At 64.4% G+C, this 16,091-nt stretch overlaps 1 protein-coding gene across 1 annotated transcript in view; it reads left to right on the top strand.

Moving 5' to 3' along the window:
• Positions 1 to 7,738: 7,738 nt before the first annotated feature.
• LOC132241971 (mucin-5B-like) overlaps positions 7,739 to 16,091 on the top strand; it is a 32,033-nt gene continuing 23,680 nt past the window's right edge. Inside the window, exons 1-16 of the mRNA XM_059710919.1 lie at positions 7,739 to 7,808; positions 9,654 to 9,725; positions 10,419 to 10,469; positions 10,759 to 11,047; positions 11,169 to 11,283; positions 11,412 to 11,502; positions 11,940 to 12,046; positions 12,719 to 12,920; positions 13,288 to 13,413; positions 13,528 to 13,645; positions 13,735 to 13,873; positions 14,436 to 14,546; positions 14,726 to 14,795; positions 15,135 to 15,272; positions 15,503 to 15,667; positions 15,986 to 16,080. Of these exons, the coding sequence (XP_059566902.1) occupies positions 7,739 to 7,808; positions 9,654 to 9,725; positions 10,419 to 10,469; positions 10,759 to 11,047; positions 11,169 to 11,283; positions 11,412 to 11,502; positions 11,940 to 12,046; positions 12,719 to 12,920; positions 13,288 to 13,413; positions 13,528 to 13,645; positions 13,735 to 13,873; positions 14,436 to 14,546; positions 14,726 to 14,795; positions 15,135 to 15,272; positions 15,503 to 15,667; positions 15,986 to 16,080 (1,959 nt within the window). The remainder of the gene's footprint in view (positions 7,809 to 9,653; positions 9,726 to 10,418; positions 10,470 to 10,758; positions 11,048 to 11,168; positions 11,284 to 11,411; positions 11,503 to 11,939; positions 12,047 to 12,718; positions 12,921 to 13,287; positions 13,414 to 13,527; positions 13,646 to 13,734; positions 13,874 to 14,435; positions 14,547 to 14,725; positions 14,796 to 15,134; positions 15,273 to 15,502; positions 15,668 to 15,985; positions 16,081 to 16,091) is intronic.

Genomic DNA, 16,091 nt, shown 5'->3' with positions numbered 1-16,091 from the left:
CTCCCACCCCACCAAGGCCTCCCTCCCCTGGGTTCCTCTCCCCACCTCCCCCTTTCCCACTTCCCCCTGCCCCTCCCCCACTGCTCACCACGGTGTCCCCCCCATCCAGGCCCAGGTCCAGCCGGGGCCGCCATACCCGGCCTCCCTCCCGGCCGTGCAGGGAGCATCAGCCCAGCCAGCGAGGACCTTCTGGGAGGACGTGCGTTTTGCTGTGGTTTCCAGCTTAGGGATGAGCTGCAGAAACAGCAGGCTGCCTCCCCCAGGTCACACTGTCTGCCTGCGGCCCCCTCCTCCTGTTTGCTCAGGCGCGTGCGTGCCCCTCCCTGGCTCCCTCGCTCCCTCGCTCTGCGTCTGCCTTTCTCAACCTCTGCTGCGTGAGCGGACGCCCTGGCCCCCTCGCCACCAAGGAGGCGGGTGCGTGTCTCCCAGAAGCAGGGCAGGGTCCTCCACTCCGCTGTCCTGGCCGCGCTCGCATCTCCGCGTCTGGGATCTGACCCGGGACCAAGTCCCATGAACGGTGCCTTTCGCCTCCTTCCACCTGGAATCGGCCCCAGCCGTTGTCCGTGTTTCCTGACCGTGACCTTTCGGGGGGCGCGGGTGGTGATGCCGCGTGGCACCCTCAGACCTGGCCTCTCGCAGCCTCCCCTGGCTCCGGTGGGAGCAGGCGCTCAGCAGGGACGACGCCGTGAACCCGTGTGCTTCTCGGGGCGTCGAACCCGGGACCACAGGCCAGAGAGCGGGGCCAGCGCTGGGCTGCTCGCCTGCATCGCTGTCCGCCAGTGTCTCCGCGGGAAAGGGCCCTGTCGCCCTTGGAAGGCACAGGGCCCGGGGAGAGGCTCGGGGACCAGGGAAGGGCCCCACTCTTCCCGGCCGCACCACGGGGTCAGCCCCATGCCGCCTTTCCGTCCCCCCACTCCTCTCCGTCGGCACCGCGCCCAGGGAGAACGTCCTTGTCCTCCCACCCGTTCGTTTTTATCTATTCATTTATATCAGCATCGGCTCATGCACGTCTCTCTCTTCAGAACTATACACCCACATGTGTAATACTTCCACAATAAAGATTTTATAAAAATAATAAAAATGTAAAAACACAAGAACTATATGGTGGACTGGAAAGCCCTGGTTTCCCACAGAAACACTGAGAGAGAGAGAGAGAGAGAGAGAGAGAGAGAGAGAGAGAGAGAGAGAGAGAGAGAAGGGAACGACTTTTCAGAACTACAGAAGACAGTCCATGGTGTGTAGCAACCAAGAGAAAATGCCGTCTCCAACATGATAGGACAGTTTTGTGGCATTTTTCACTTCTGCTCATCCTTGCACTCCCCCCGCCCCACCCCCCGCCCAGAAGTGGCAGTTTTGGTCTTGAATTGGCAGCCCAGTCCCCATCCTCCCCCCAGCTCCCCCATTGCACAGCCCTGAGGCACAGAGAACACCGCACTTGCAAGCTTTGTGCACGCCCGTTCTCATCCGTGTGCGGGTGTCTGAAGGGCTGGCGCCAGGGCCTCTGTTTTGCTGGACTTGGAACTCAGGTGCCAAAGCAGCAGGCCCTGATCACTAAAGCTGCAGGTGACCGCGGACCCACAGGCTCCTGGGGAAGCGATCACAGGTGGGAGCGAACAGGTAGCCATCTGACGCCTGGAGAAACTGAGGTCAGACTCTGAGGGCCATTAGGACATTCTAGAGCCGCCGTGAAGGTGAGGGAATTTAGAGAGCCATCCCCATGCCCAGCCACCTGGGGCGGGCCCTTGGCTCGGGGCTGCCTCCGCACAGAGCCAGGCTGAAAGGACGGGGGAGCCTCTGATATTCATGTTCACTGTCAAAACCTTAGCGAAGCACAAACCAACGGGACAGAGACCTCAGTGATCACACACAGCAAGGAATAGTCTTCGTAAATATTGTTGAGGAAAGTCTCAAAACAAAGGGAGCACTATGGCCTTCAGCAATAGCAACAACAACAAAAAAGAAAAGAAAAGAAAAGGAAAGAAAAGGAAAGGAAAGGAAAGGAAAGGAAAGGAAAGGAAAGGAAAGGAAAGAAAAAGGACAGTAGACACTGGAGGAGGGGAAGAATCTGATTTCCAGAGTGACCTTATTATAGTATTGAACTCCCCAGTTTTCAACAACAACAAAATCACAAGGCTCATATATAAATATATACATATACATACATATATATATATATATATATATATATATATATATATATATATATATATACACCCCATTCAAAGGAGCAAAATAAATTTACAAAAATCATCCCTGAGGAAGTCCAGCTATCAGCCTTACTAGACAAAGACTTTAAAACAACTGTCTTAACTATGCTCAAAGAGGTAGGAGAAACATGGGCAAAGAACCAAGGGAAATCAGGAAAACTGTGCATGCACCAAATGAGATATTCACAAAGAGGTGGAAATTATTTTTGAAAAGGCAAACAGGAGTTGAAAAATACAACTGAAATGGAAAATTCACTCACGGGGTTCAACGTAGACTTGAGCAGGCAGAAGAAAGATTTAATGAACTTGAAGACAGGACAATCAAAATTATCAAGTTTGAGGAGCAGGAAAAACGAGAGAGAGAGAGAGAGAGAGAGATGAATAGAGCCTATGGAACTGGTGGGACATCATCAAGAAGGTCAACATACATATAATAACAGTCCCAGCAGAAAAGAAAAAGGGACAGAAATATGATTTGAAGAAATAATGCTGAAAACTTCCAAAAAGCTCAAGAAACTCCAACAGGACAAACTCAAAGAGACCCCTTCTGACATGCATTGTAACCAAACTGCTGAGAGCCAATGTGGAAATCTTAAAAACACCAAGAGAGAAGCTATGCGTCGCTGACAGGACATCCTCGGTGTGATTATTAGCCAATTTATGGTTGGAATCCTTGGAATGCAGAAAGGCTGGGGACGGCCTTCCGTATGTGAACTATTGAAAGGAAAAAAAAACACCCCCAGTTAACAAAGAATTCTATATCTGGCAAAGCTTTCCTTCAAAAATGAGAGAGAAATGAAGACGTTTCCAGATAAACAAAATTTGAGGGAGTTTATTCTTGCTGGACCTACTCTAGGAGACATGCCTTAAAACGTCCTTCAGGTTGAAATAAATGATCACTAGGCAGTAAATTAAGGCTACACGAAGAAACAAATTTCCAATAAAGCTGAATATGTGGGCAAATATAAAAGCCACTGTCGCTGTAATTTCTGCTTGTAACTCCACTTTTTATTTGCGACCTGACTTAGAAACGAACGCATGCAAATAATTGTAAGTCTATGTCATTGGGAGCACAGGCGTAAACCCGTCACTTTTGGCAGCAACACGAGGGGATTGGAGTTTTTGTCTGCCACCGAAGTTAAGCTGGTGTCCACCCAAACTAGGCTGTTCTAACGTTAGGGCGTTATACGTCAGCTCGTGATCACCACAGAGGAAACATCTGTACGATACACACAAGGGAACGTGAAGAACATCAAGATCGGTGGCTACACGACGTCAACTAAACACAAAAGAAGGCAGTGACCGGGGAAACGAGGAACAGAGCCAGGCGACACACAGGAGCCGGGAGGGCGGCGGCAGGGGCAGGCCGGTCCTCAGCAGCAGCGACTTTAAACCTAAGTAAGAAACCTCCGTCCAAAGGCAGCTCGGTGAAGAAGAACGTTAACCCGGCCCTGAGCTGTCTGCCCAAGAGAACGGGAGACCTGCAGGTGCAAAGTAGCAGGTCGGGAAAGGGCGTTCCTAGAAACAGGAACCCAGCGACCGGCCAAAAGAAACTCTAAGTTTAAACAGGGAGGAGGAAGGATGTTATTTACTGACCGAGAGTCAATGCAACAGGAAAATGCGACCATTTTAAACCTTATATGCGTCAAACAGGATAGCCCCAACATACATTAAGAAGACAGCGGCAGAATTACAGTGAAAGATGACTGTTCTGAAGCCACCGCTGGAGATTTGGACACCACACTTCTAGTGACGAATGGAACCCCCAGACAGAAGACTAACAGAAATGGAGGAGGTGAACAGCACTATAAACCAGTTATACCTGGTACCTAACCTGTATCTACAGAGCACGCCACCTAACAGCACAGAACACACATGCTTCTCAAGGGCACACGAGGCATTCTTCATGAGAAACTGCAGCTTATGCTCCAAAAAAACAGTTTAATAAATTTTAGCCCGGCCGGCGCGGCTCAGGGGCTGAGCATCCGCCTATGATCCAGGAGGTCAGGGTTCGAGTCCCGGGCAGGGCACATGCCCGGGTTGCGGGCTCGATTTCCAGTGTGGGGCGTGCAGGAGGCAGCCGATCCATGACTCGCTCTCATCATTGATGTTTCTCTCTCTCTCCCTCTCCCTTCCTCTCTGACATCAATAAAAATACTTTAAAAAAAAAAAAAAAAGGGACAGGGAATGCTGGCATCCGCTACAACATGGCTGAATCTTGAGGACACTGTGCTGAGGGAAGAAGTTCAAACACGGTGTGACCCCCTCCCAGGAGGTCCCAGGGGCTGCAGCTCCACAGCCCAGGGGTCCTCAAACTGTTTAAACAGGGGTCCAGTTCACTGTCCCTCAGACCGTTGGAGGGCCGGACTATAGTTTTAAAAAAAACTATGAACAAATTCCTATGCACACTGCACATATCTTATTTTGAAGTAAAAAAAACCAAAACGGGAACAAATAGAATATTTGTATTTGCATGTGGCTCGCGGGCCGTAGTTTGAGGACCCCTGCCGTAGATGGTGGTGAAGACGGTGGGGGGGCGGGGGGGAGCTTGTGTGTCATGGATTCTCAGTTTGGAGGATAACAGCGTCCTACAGGTGGACGGGGGCGGAAGCCGTAAACACCACGCACGTATTGGCGCCGCTAACGTACACTTAAACGTGGGTGAAATGGCGAATTTTGTCACGTTCATTTTACTACAAAAAAATCAGTTCCTATGGTTTCCCTGCTCTACTAGTAAGAGCTCCAATGCCCCCCAAATTCAGAGTAAGCCCAAGCCCCCCCGACCTGACCGAGCCCCGCCCCATCTCGGCTCCGCCTCCTCCCCATGTGCCAGTCCCAGCCGCACCAGGGCCTTCAGACCCTCCAATGGGCCTGGTCGTCCCTGCCCAGGGCCCTGCGCCTGCTGTCCCCTCCCTGGGGGAGCTGCCCCCTAACTTGCAGGCACTGCCTTCCGCCCTCCCCTCCCCTCGGCGCAACTGTCACCCCCGCCCCCAGCCGCCATCCTCTCCGGGTCCCTCCCAGGTGCCTCCTGCGGCCCTCACGGTGGCGGCTGCGCATCTGAGCTCCGTGGAGCAGAACCTGGCTCTCCTGTCCCACGGACCCCAGTGCCCAGGGCAGCCCCCCCACCCCCCACCCCCGGCTCAGCACAATTTGCTGGAAGGAAGAAGGAAGAAGGGAGGGAGAGACGGAGGGGGAGGCAAGGACCACTGGCCAGGGGAGGGATCTTTGTGGAAACCAGGAAGACTCGGAAGACGCTGGGGCTGGGTCACCCCCCCACACCCCCTGCCCCGCTGGGACCCCCCAGCCCTGGCTCACGGCCCACGGGTCACACCACCGGGCCCCTCGGCTCACTGGGAATGTGGGCCCCTTGGGAGACAGGCCAGGGCTGCCAGATCCCCATGGCCACCCGGTGTCCACGCAGCCCTCTGGGGAGCAGGAGGCAGCACCCCCAGAGCAGCACAGGGGGGCTCCGAGCGGACCTGCAGCCAGGCCTGTGGCTCCCAGAGCTGTGCCCATCCTCCCGGCGCCTGCCTGGTGCCCAAGGGCGACCGGGCACCCAGCCAGCGCTCAGCAAATGCCCCAGACCCCCCGCATCCAGGGACCGCGTCTGGAGTCTGCTCCCTGGTGGGGGGCAGCGGGCAGTTGAGGGGCTGAGGCCTGGGCTGGGGGGTCTTTATTCACGGCCCGGGGTCACTTCACCTCCGGGCTCTGCTGGCCAGTGAGGCCGCGTCCCGCCGCCCCCGGACTCAGGAGCAGGGCGTGCCGGGCGGGCGGTTCCTGGCACGTCCGCGGAGCCTCCCGGGCCGCAGAGCCGCTGGCCCGGCCTCGTTCCCGGCAGCCGCGGTTCCTCTCGCCTCTGTTCTCGGCTCCCTCAACTGTGAAGGGGTAAACTCACTGAGCAAACAGGCTGGGCCGGGCATCCGGGATGTCTCAATCGCTGGACCCTGAGCCCGCACTCTCCGGACGGTGCTCAGGGGGGACCCGCTGGGTCCCCGCGCCCCTGGGTGCCAGCGCCCGCCTGCTGGGCGGGGGTGGGGGCAGGGAGGGACGGAGATGGACACGAAACCTAACGAACACTCGGGCCCCAGACCCAGGTGCCAGGGCCGCTCATAGGAGGGCCCTGTGCTCCCCGAATCCCTTCCCAGGGACCAGGGATGTTGTCCGGTTTGGGGCGAGGACACTGGATGAGCCAGAGTGAGAGCTGGGGTGCTGGTGACCAGGTGGCCCCGAAGCCCTGCCCGCCAGTCGGTCCCACTCGGACAGGACAGGGGGTGCGCTGTCCCCCCCAGGCCCACCTCTCGGCCTCCCCCAGGCTCCCAGGGCTCGACGTGGAGCTGAACCCCCAACCCTATGGAGGGAGGCGGGGGCTACAGCCAGGGGGGACCCCGAGGTGCCCTTCTGCGGGGGCTGTGCTGTCTGGAGGGGCCGCCAGCACCCCTCTCCCTGCTGAGGTCACCCCGGTCCCTGCTGAGGTGACCCATCGGCCCCAAGGGCCCCCAGTAGTCATGCCCCCCACAGAGGGATTCATGAGAAACTGCAGCTTATGCTCCAAAAAAACAGTTTAATAAATTTTAGCCCGGCTGGTACAGCTCTGGGGCTGAGCATCCACCTATGAACCAGGTGGAGTGCACCCCACCCTCCACCCACTTCCTTCTTCTCGGGGGCGAATCCCTCCGTGGGGGGCATGACTATTGGGGGCCTCCGAGCCTCCTGGGGCACATTGGTCCTGCATGGCCTGCCGTGGGCCGGCCCAGGCGGGTCCGGGACCCCCTGTTAACAAGCAGCCTCGGGAGGGAGGTGGGGTCCCCGGGCCCCCCGCTGGGAGCCTCTGCCGGGCCGTGACCAGGGGCGCGGGGCAGGGGCCGCTGCGTCAGTGTCCACCCCCGAGGCCCCGTCTCCCCTGGGCGTGGAACTTGATGACAAAGAGGAGGCCAGGGACTTGCAAGGGGCACAGAGCCGCCTCCTAGCACCCCCCACGCCACAGGCCAGGTGCCCGGCCTCCACCACCGGCCAACCCACCCCCAGCTGCACAGGGACCCAGGGCCGCCTGCCGGCCAGCAGCACTGCCCTCGGCCTCGCAGCCCCTCCCCACTCCTCGGACAGGACAGGGGGTGCGCTGTCCCCCCCAGGCCCACCTCTCGGCCTCCCCCAGGCTCCCAGGGCTCGACGTGGAGCTGAACCCCCAACCCTATGGAGGGAGGCGGGGCTGCAGCCAGGGGGGACCCCGAGGTGCCCTCCTGCGGGGGCTTCGCCGTCTGGAGGGGCCGCCAGCACCCCTCTCCCTGCGGATTCCCAGAGGCGCTGGGGCGGGGGTCCTGCCTCTCGGGCCCCAGGGCCAAGGCTCCTTCCTCCTCGCACCACCTTCCTCCTCCGGCCCCTCCCCGAGAGCAAACACCGAGGCTGACGCGCGGGGAGAGGGCAGTGCCCCCGGGCACAGCGCCAAGGCCTCCGGCTACATAAGGCCTGCGGCCCCCAGGAGAGCGAGCACCTTGCCCGCTCCCTCCTCGCCACCGCCTGCCCGCAGTCCCCAGATGGGTGACCTGAGCGGGTGTCGGGCGCTGGCCTGGGCCCTCCTGGCCCTGCTCTGGGTGCCGAAGGCAGGTGAGTGGATCCTCACCCACCCTCACGGCGGGGCGTCCACGCCCCTCGCCTAGGACTTCTCCTGCCGAGAACGGACAGGCGGGACCCCACCCGGCATGTCCAGGGGACACTGGGTCCCCCGCGGAAACCCGTCCCTGCCCAGACAGATGGGTGCATCTCCTTCCCCTGCGAGGCCGCCGGTGACAGCTCGGGCAGCCCAGCGGCTGTGAAATACCCGCTCGAAGCAGGGGTGCAGGGGGCGGCGGGCCCAGCAGCAGGGGCCACGTCTGAACCCCACCCGCTCAGCGGCTCGGCCTCTCTCAGCCGCCTCGCCCTGGGGCCCCCTCCGCCCGGGGCCCCGCCGTCCCTGGCAGCTCCGTAGCAGGAGCCCTAATACTTACTGTCAACAAAAAAGATGCAGCCGCAGGGCTGCCAGGTGACACCAGACGCCGGCCTCTGGCGCTCAGCACTGAGCCGGCCCCACCTGCCTCGCCCGGAGCTCGGGGCAGGGGCAGGGTTCGGGTTCGGGTTCGGGTGGTGGTCTCTCCCTGAGCCCCTGGCCCAGCCCCTTCCTTGGGGAGGCCTGGGGCACATGCCTGGCCCCGGCTCCTTTCGGTTGCGGTTTGCACAGCCAGGTCCCCACTCAGCGGGTTCCTCGGGGCTCCCCGGGCCCTGCACCTGAGGGGGGCCTGCGGTGAGTGCACCCCACCCTCCACCCAGTTCCTTCTTCTCAGGGGCGAATCCCTCCGTGGGGGGCATGACTATCGGGGGGCCTCCGGGCTGAAGGCCCGTTAGGGGTGGGGGAGGGCGGGCCCCGAGTGAGGGGCATGTGCACCCAGATTGCTGGGAGGAGGGGTTGGCGGCGGGCATTTCCCTGGTGAGTGACGGAGACCCTGGCACACCAGCCGGTTCCCCCGCCCAAGGAGGGCCCTGCCTGGAGCCCGTTCTCTGGAAGCCGGGGCAGGCCCCAGAGGAGGTGCCCTGTGACCTGCGTTCCCTCCACGGGGCCTGGGGCCAGGTCTGGGGTCAGGGGGACAGACGGACAGGCAGAGGGAGCAGCCACCTCCCGGGAAGCAGGCCCTGGAGAGGGAAGGTGACCACAGGGCCCATCCCTCGTCCCAAGTGTCGGTGGTCTGGCCGGGCAGGTCCAGCAGGAAGCAGCCCAGACGTGACGGCTGCCCCGGTGCCCCTGGCCGGGCTCGGGCCCCACGGGGGACCTCAGGGGCCCCACCCTGCACCCCCCACAAAGCACAGTCTGGATCCCACAGTGGGACCCCTAGCAGACGCGGGGAAGGAGTCCTGGGCCACGTGCAGGGCGCCCCACCTGAGCCCAGCAGAGAGGCCCTGGTCAGGCAGGCGGGGGGCTGCCCGGAGGAGGCGGACTCGGGCGACCTCGGCCACCCAGTGCCGGGGCCCTGGTGCCCACCTGCCACGCCTGCCGCTCGGGTTCCGGTCTTGGGTTTTGGGTTTCTGCTAAGTCATGCCTGGGAGCCTCCCGGGCTCCGGTGTCCTGCCCCCAACAAAGCCCGCCTTTGTCCTTCTCAGGGACCGGGGTGGCGAGCCCTCTCCTGGGGTGGCCGGGGCCAGCGGGGCCGCCGCCTTTTCCTGATTCCATTCTCCTGCCTTGTCACAGGGAGAGGAGGACGAGGCAGCTCCTAGACTCGTAGCCGGGGGGCGGGGGCAGCACAGGCGCCAAAGGTGCAGCCCCTGCCAGAACCCCCCAGCGGAGGCTCCGCTTTCTGTCCCTGAGTGACCGGAGGCCAGAGCCTGCTCCTGTGGCCGCCACCCTGCACCCCTCGACACCCAAACAGGCCGCCAAGGGGGGTGGCGTGTCCGGTCCCCACTGACTCCATCCTGTCCCCACAGAGCCCCAGGGCAGCGCAGAGCCGAGCTGGGCAGACACAGAGGCAGCCAAGGGCAGTCGGAGGATGGACACTGGTACGCGGCCCAGCAGGCGGAGGGGCCGGGTGGGGGCCGGACCCGTTTCCATCCGCATGTGACGCACAGACCTTCCCGGAATCCATCTGCCCGGGAGGAGGGTGTGCAGGGGCTGAGTTAGAAGCCAGGACACGAAGGCGCAAAGGAGACACGCAAATGCTCACACTCACACACACACAGTGTGCACACATGTCCACACACTCACACATGCATGCACACATTCACACATGCCCACACATGCACACAGATGCACAACTCACACATTCATGTACTCGCACGCACTCACACAGTGTGCAACATATGTCCACACACAATAGGCACACACATGTCCACACACTAACACATGCACGCACATATTCACCTAATGTGCGTACTCACACATGCATAGACACATATACACACCCACACATGCACACACACTCACACATGTCCACACACAATAGGTCCACACATGCACACATTCATACATACATGCACACAGCGGCACACACACTCACACAAAAGCCCCGAGCGGAAGCCTGTCGGGCGGCAGGGAGAGTCCAGCAGGGGCAGCCATCAGTCCGGGCTCCCTGGGGTGGGTCAGGGCTGGCCTGAGGCTCCCACTCCCCAGGGTGGCAGTGAGGAGGGTGGAGTCCCGGGAAGGGGCGTGGCGGCCTGGCCATGTCCCCTGAGTGCCCTGCCCTCACTCCGCAGCCCAGCGCACGATCTTCCTCCCGCCCATCACCGTCCTCCCCACCATGAGCCGTGAGTGGATGCGCCCACTGCTGGGGGCGGGTGTTTGCCGGTCCTGGGGTCACGGACCGGGGGTAGAGCTGGGGCTGAGGGGCAGCTGGGCGGCCGTGGGCACAGCGGGGAGCCCGCCCGCAGACAGCTCTCCCGGGCAGCCCCGGGTGCTGGGCAGGCGCCGGGGTCGGGAGTCACAGGTGCTGAGGGGAGGGAGGCAGTGCTGTGGTGAGAGAGGGGCCACCTCTCGGCTCCCCACTCCCGAACTGCGTGCCTCCCCCGGGGAGCCGGGCGCAGGCGTGGCATCCAGCGGGGCCTCCACCACGCTCTCCCTCAGCCCTGAACCCGGCGCACAACGGGCGGGTCTGCAGCACGTGGGGCGACTTCCACTACAAGACCTTCGACGGCGACGTGTTCCGCTTCCCCGGCCGCTGCAACTACGTCTTCTCCGCGCACTGCGGGGCCGCCTACGAGGACTTCAACGTCCAGCTGCGCCGCGGCCTGGCCGGCTCCAGGCCCACCATCACCCACGTGGTCCTCAAGGCCCAGGGGCTGGTGCTGGAGGTGTCCAACGGCTCCGTCCTCATCGACGGGCGGCGGTGAGCCCCGCGTGGCGGGAGGGCTAGACCTCCGTGGGCTGGGGTCGGGGGGCGGCTACGGGGAGGGCCCTGGACCTTCCCCGAACCCAGGGCGGTGGGAGGACCAGAACTCTCTCCCCAGGGAGGAGCTGCCCTTCAGCCGGGCGGGGCTGCTGGTGGAGCGGAGCAGCGACTACGTCAAGGTCAGCGTCCGGCTGGTGCTCACCTTCATGTGGAACGGCGAGGACAGCGCCCTGGTGAGAGGCCCGCACCTCCCGCCCCGGCTGCGGGAGTCCCTGGGGGATGGGGGGGGGGGGGTCGGGGGTCAGCAGGGGCCCTGCTGGGCTGCGGGCTGCCGAGCTGGAGCTGCCCCTCCCGCCCCCAGCTGGAGCTGGACCCCAAGTACGCCAACCAGACGTGTGGCCTCTGTGGGGACTTCAACGGGCTCCCGGCCGTGAACGAGTTCTACGCCCACAGTGCGTGCCGCCGGGTCAGGGCGTGCGGGTGGCCAGCGGGGGCTGGGCAGGCGGGCGGGGGGCTGGGGCTCTCGGGGCCCCGGGCAGGAAGCAGGTCCGGGGGGGTCCCGGGCTGGGCAGGCGGGCGGGGGGCTGGGGCTCTCAGGGCCCTGGGCAGGAAGCAGGTCGGGGGGGGGTCCCGGGCTGGGCAGGCGGGCGGGGGGCTGGGGCTCTCGGGGCCCCGGGCAGGAAGCAGGTCGGGGGGGGGTCCCGGGCTGGGCAGGCGGGCGGGGGGCTGGGGCTCTCGGGGCTTTCGGGGCCCCGGGCAGGAAGCAGGTCAGGGGGGCGTCCCGGGCTGGGCAGGCGGGCGGGGGGCTGGGGCTCTTGGGGCCCCGGGCAGGAAGCAGGTCGGGGGGGGGGTCCCGGGCTGGGCAGCCCACACGGAGCCCTCCCCCCAGACGCCAGGCTGACGCCGCTGCAGTTCGGGAACCTGCAGAAGCTGGACGGGCCCACGGAGCAGTGCCAGGACCCCCAGCCCGGCCCGGCCGGCAACTGCACGGACGCGGTGAGCCCGGCCCGGGGTGTGCGGAAGGCGGGGGGTGGGGGGGCACAGGCTTCCTGGGTTGGGACCTTGGTGTCCAGGTGACGAGGGCCTCCCAGAGCCGGGGCAGCCGAGGACTCTGCCTCCACTTTGGAGGTGCACCCGCTGCACCCACACACTCCCCCCCGCACACACCTGAGAGTGCGTGTGGCCCTGTGTGAGCGTGTGCCCACCTGCGTGTGGAGATACACACACACCCCACAGTCCTGCCAAGGGTGGGGGCCTCCGGGAGCCCTGCTGATGAGCTGGGAGGACCCCATCTGAAAGCTCTGGACCCCCCTCAACCAGCAGAACCCCCAGCCTTAAATCAGGGTTCGGAGTGGCAGCTCCCCCAGCTTGCTGGTCAGGCTGCGGCCGGGGGGCGGGGGAGGAGGAAGTTCCTCCATGGGCTGCTCCAGGGTGGACGGGCCCCGCCCCCCTTGTTGGAGCCGCCTCCAGGGGCAGGGTCTGCCCTTTTCCTGGGGGGGGTCACAGGGTGGGTGTCCCTCCCAGAGCCCAGCAGAGCCCTCCCTGGGGGGGGGGGCAGGTTCAGTGTCTGAGCAGGAGGCTGGGGGGCGGGGGAGGGAAGGAACCCCCGGGAAGAGGGGGCCCCACTCAGTCCCGCCCAGAGGCCGTGAGCCGGCGCTGTGCTCCCAGGAGGACCTCTGCCGCCGCACCCTGCTGGGCCCGGCCTTCGCCCAGTGCAACGGGCTGGTGGCCGCCGACAAGTACGTGGCCGCCTGCGCCCAGGACCTGTGCCGCTGCCCCACCTGCCCGTGCGCCACCTTCGCCGAGTACTCACGCCAGTGCGCCCACGCGGGGGGGCAGCCGCAGAACTGGAGGGGCCCCGACCTCTGCCGTGAGTGCCCGTCACCCTCACGGAGTCCCTGGGGAGGGGGTGACCAGGGAGACCCCGGGGCCACCTGGGGGGGCGGCCTCGGGAAGGTGGAGCCACTCGGGGGCCCACAGACAGGAGGGCAGGCGAGCAGAGGGGAACATGGCAGGCCCAGGGCGGGGGGACCCAGAGCGAGGACCGGCCTCGGCACAGGAGGCAGCTGCAGGGGGGGGGGTGGCGTCAGACAAGCAGGCCCAGGCTCCGGAGACCAGGGCCTTCCGAGCCCAGGTGTGGTTTGGGGGACCCTTGAGGACACAGGGAAAGTGGGAGTGGAGGCGGCCCGTCTGCCCATCGAGCCGCCGGGGTGCCAAGCACTGTGCCCTCCCCACAGCCCGGACGTGCCCCCTCAACATGCAGCACCAGGAGTGCGGCTCGCCCTGCGCGGACACCTGCTCCAACCCCGAGCGCGCCCAGCTCTGCGAGGACCACTGCGTGGACGGCTGCTTCTGCCCCCCAGGCAGGTCCTCCTGGCCCTCGGGGCCGGGCCCCCAGCCCGGACCCTCCGCCCATCCCCGGGGCTGCCTCCTTCACGGGGCCCCCCGCCCCCGCTGACCCGCTCACCCCTCTGCAGGCACGGTGCTCGATGACGTCACCCATACTGGCTGCCTGCCCCTGCAGCGCTGCCCCTGCACCCACGGCGGCCGCACCTACGCCCCGGGGGCCTCCTTCACCACCAGCTGCAGCTCCTGGTAGGCCCCCACCCTGTCCTGCCAGGGGGGCAGCATGGGGGGTGGGTGCGCCCCCCCTCACCCAGCCGCTCTGCTCCTCGCCTCCACAGCACCTGCTTGGGGGGACTGTGGCAGTGCCAGGACCTCCCGTGCCCGGGCACCTGCTCCGTCCAGGGTGGCTCCCACATCTCCACCTACGACGAGAAACTCTATGACATGCACGGCGACTGCAGCTACGTCCTGTCCAAGGTGCGGCCGGTCCCGGCCCTCAGCCCTCCCCTGCCCCCCAGCCCCGCCTGGGTCCCATCCACACACCCACAGGGGCAGAGGGATGCCCAGACCCCGAGACACGCTCCCTGGAGGTGACTGCAGGTGCCAGAGGCCACTGAGAGCCACCGCCCACCTGCAGCCTGCATGGCAACCTGGGCACAGGGCACGACACACGCATACACAGAGACACACACATACACAGAGACACACGCATACACAGGGACACACATGCCACACAAGCATACACAGGGACACACGCACACTCGGAGACACAGGCACACTCAGAGACACACGCACACTCAGAGACCCACGCTCACTCAGAGACACACGCTCACTCAGAGACACACGCATACACAGAGACACACGTGCCACACACACATACACAGGGACACACGCATACTCATAGACACATGCATACTCAGAGACACACACACTCAGACACGCGCACCACACATGCCCACACACGTGTGCACATTGGTGCACGCATACACATGTGCATTGCACACACAGGCAGGCACACAATGCCCTGCTTTGCCCTTAGAAATGTGCAGACAGCGGCTTCACGGTGCTGGCCGAGCTGCGGAAGTGCGGCCTGACAGACAACGAGAACTGCCTCAAGACGGTGACCCTGAGCATGGACGGCGGGGACACGGTGAGGGTGCTGCCCCGTCACCTACGACAGGGATGAGTGGGGGTGGGGGGGAGCAGGCTCCAACGCCCTCCCTGAGCCCCGCGGTCCTGGGCAGCCACCCTGCTGGGCTGTCCTAGAGCCGTCCAGGCTCCGGTGGCTCCGCCCCAGCCTGACCGGCCCCTCCCCTCCCCTCCCCCCAGGTCATCCAGATCCAGGCCAGTGGCGGGGTGTTCATGAACTCCATCTACACCCAGCTGCCCGTGTCCGCAGGTACGGCCCGGACACGCCCGGCCCTGCTCGGGCTCCCTGGCTGCGGGCAGGTCCAGAACTTGCCTGGGGTGGTTGTCACGGACAGAGGGAGGTCTCCGTGGTCCCGCCGGTGGCTGCTGCGGGGACCCCGGCCTCTCAGGGTGTCCGTGGTCCCGCCCCGTGCGGGCATGTGGCTCCGGCCCGGCTCCTGGACCACAGGGGGTGTCGGTCCACCAGACGCCTGTCTGAGCCCGTGTCCGCCTCCCGGGCCGTCCTGGGAGCAGGAGGCTCGGGCACTGGGGGTGAGCGTGGCCGGGCCGGGCCCCCGGGCAGCCTCTGACCATACCGCCACCCCCACAGCCAACATCACCATATTCCGGCCCTCGACCTTCTTCATCCTGGTGCAGACGGGCCTCGGGCTGCAGCTGGAGGTGCAGCTGGTGCCCCTCATGCAGCTGGTCCTCAGGCTGGACCCCGCCTACCGAGGCCAGATGTGCGGTGAGCGGCCGGAGCCGGGAGGGAGGGGGCCGGCGGTGGGGACCGGGAGGCAGCGAGCAGGGAGGGGCCTCGGAGGATGGCGGTGGGCTGTGCACAGGCGCCGACCCCCACCACAGCCTATTGGCAGATGGTTCTGGAACTCAGCCATGGTGTGGGAGAAAGCACGGGCCGGGAGCAGGCCGGGCTGGACAGCCGGGTCGGATGCCGGCTGATACCCCTCCCGGCCCCAGGCCTCTGCGGGAACTTCAACCAGAACCAGGCGGACGACTTCCTCAGCCTGAGCGGCGTGGTGGAGGGCACGGCCGCCGCCTTCGCCAACACCTGGAAGACCCAGGCCGCCTGCCCCAACGTCAGGAACAGCTTGGAGGACCCCTGCGCCCTGAGCGTGGAGAACGGTACTGCCGCCCTGGGGGCCCTCGGGCTGCTGCCCGGCTGCCCAGCAAGCCTCACGTCCCACCCGGCCTCGGGGGCCGTGGGGCTGGGGGACCCGGCTATCTAGGCCTGCGTGCAGACAGTAGGGTCTGGGCAAGCAGGGTGGGGTGCCGGGACCCCATCTCTGGGAAGGGTATCTCGCTGCCCTGCCAGCAGTGCCCAGGCGGCGGGTGGGTGAGCCCCAAGCCCAGTTCAGGGCCCGCGCGTGTGGAGCAGAGGCTGGGGGGCAGGTGCAGGGAGGGGGTGGTCAGCCACCTGGTGACCCCCATGTCCCCGCCCAGAGAACTACGCCCGGCACTGGTGCTCCCTGCTCACCGACCCGGCCGGCGCCTTCTCCCCCTGCCACTCCGTCATCAGCCCCACACCCTTCCACTCGGTGAGACCCTG

Source organism: Myotis daubentonii, chromosome 9 (genome assembly GCF_963259705.1).
Source record: "Myotis daubentonii chromosome 9, mMyoDau2.1, whole genome shotgun sequence".
NCBI lineage: Eukaryota > Metazoa > Chordata > Mammalia > Chiroptera > Vespertilionidae > Myotis > Myotis daubentonii.
Note: the sequence above shows the minus strand (reverse complement) of the source record. Positions and strands in the feature narration are given on the sequence as shown.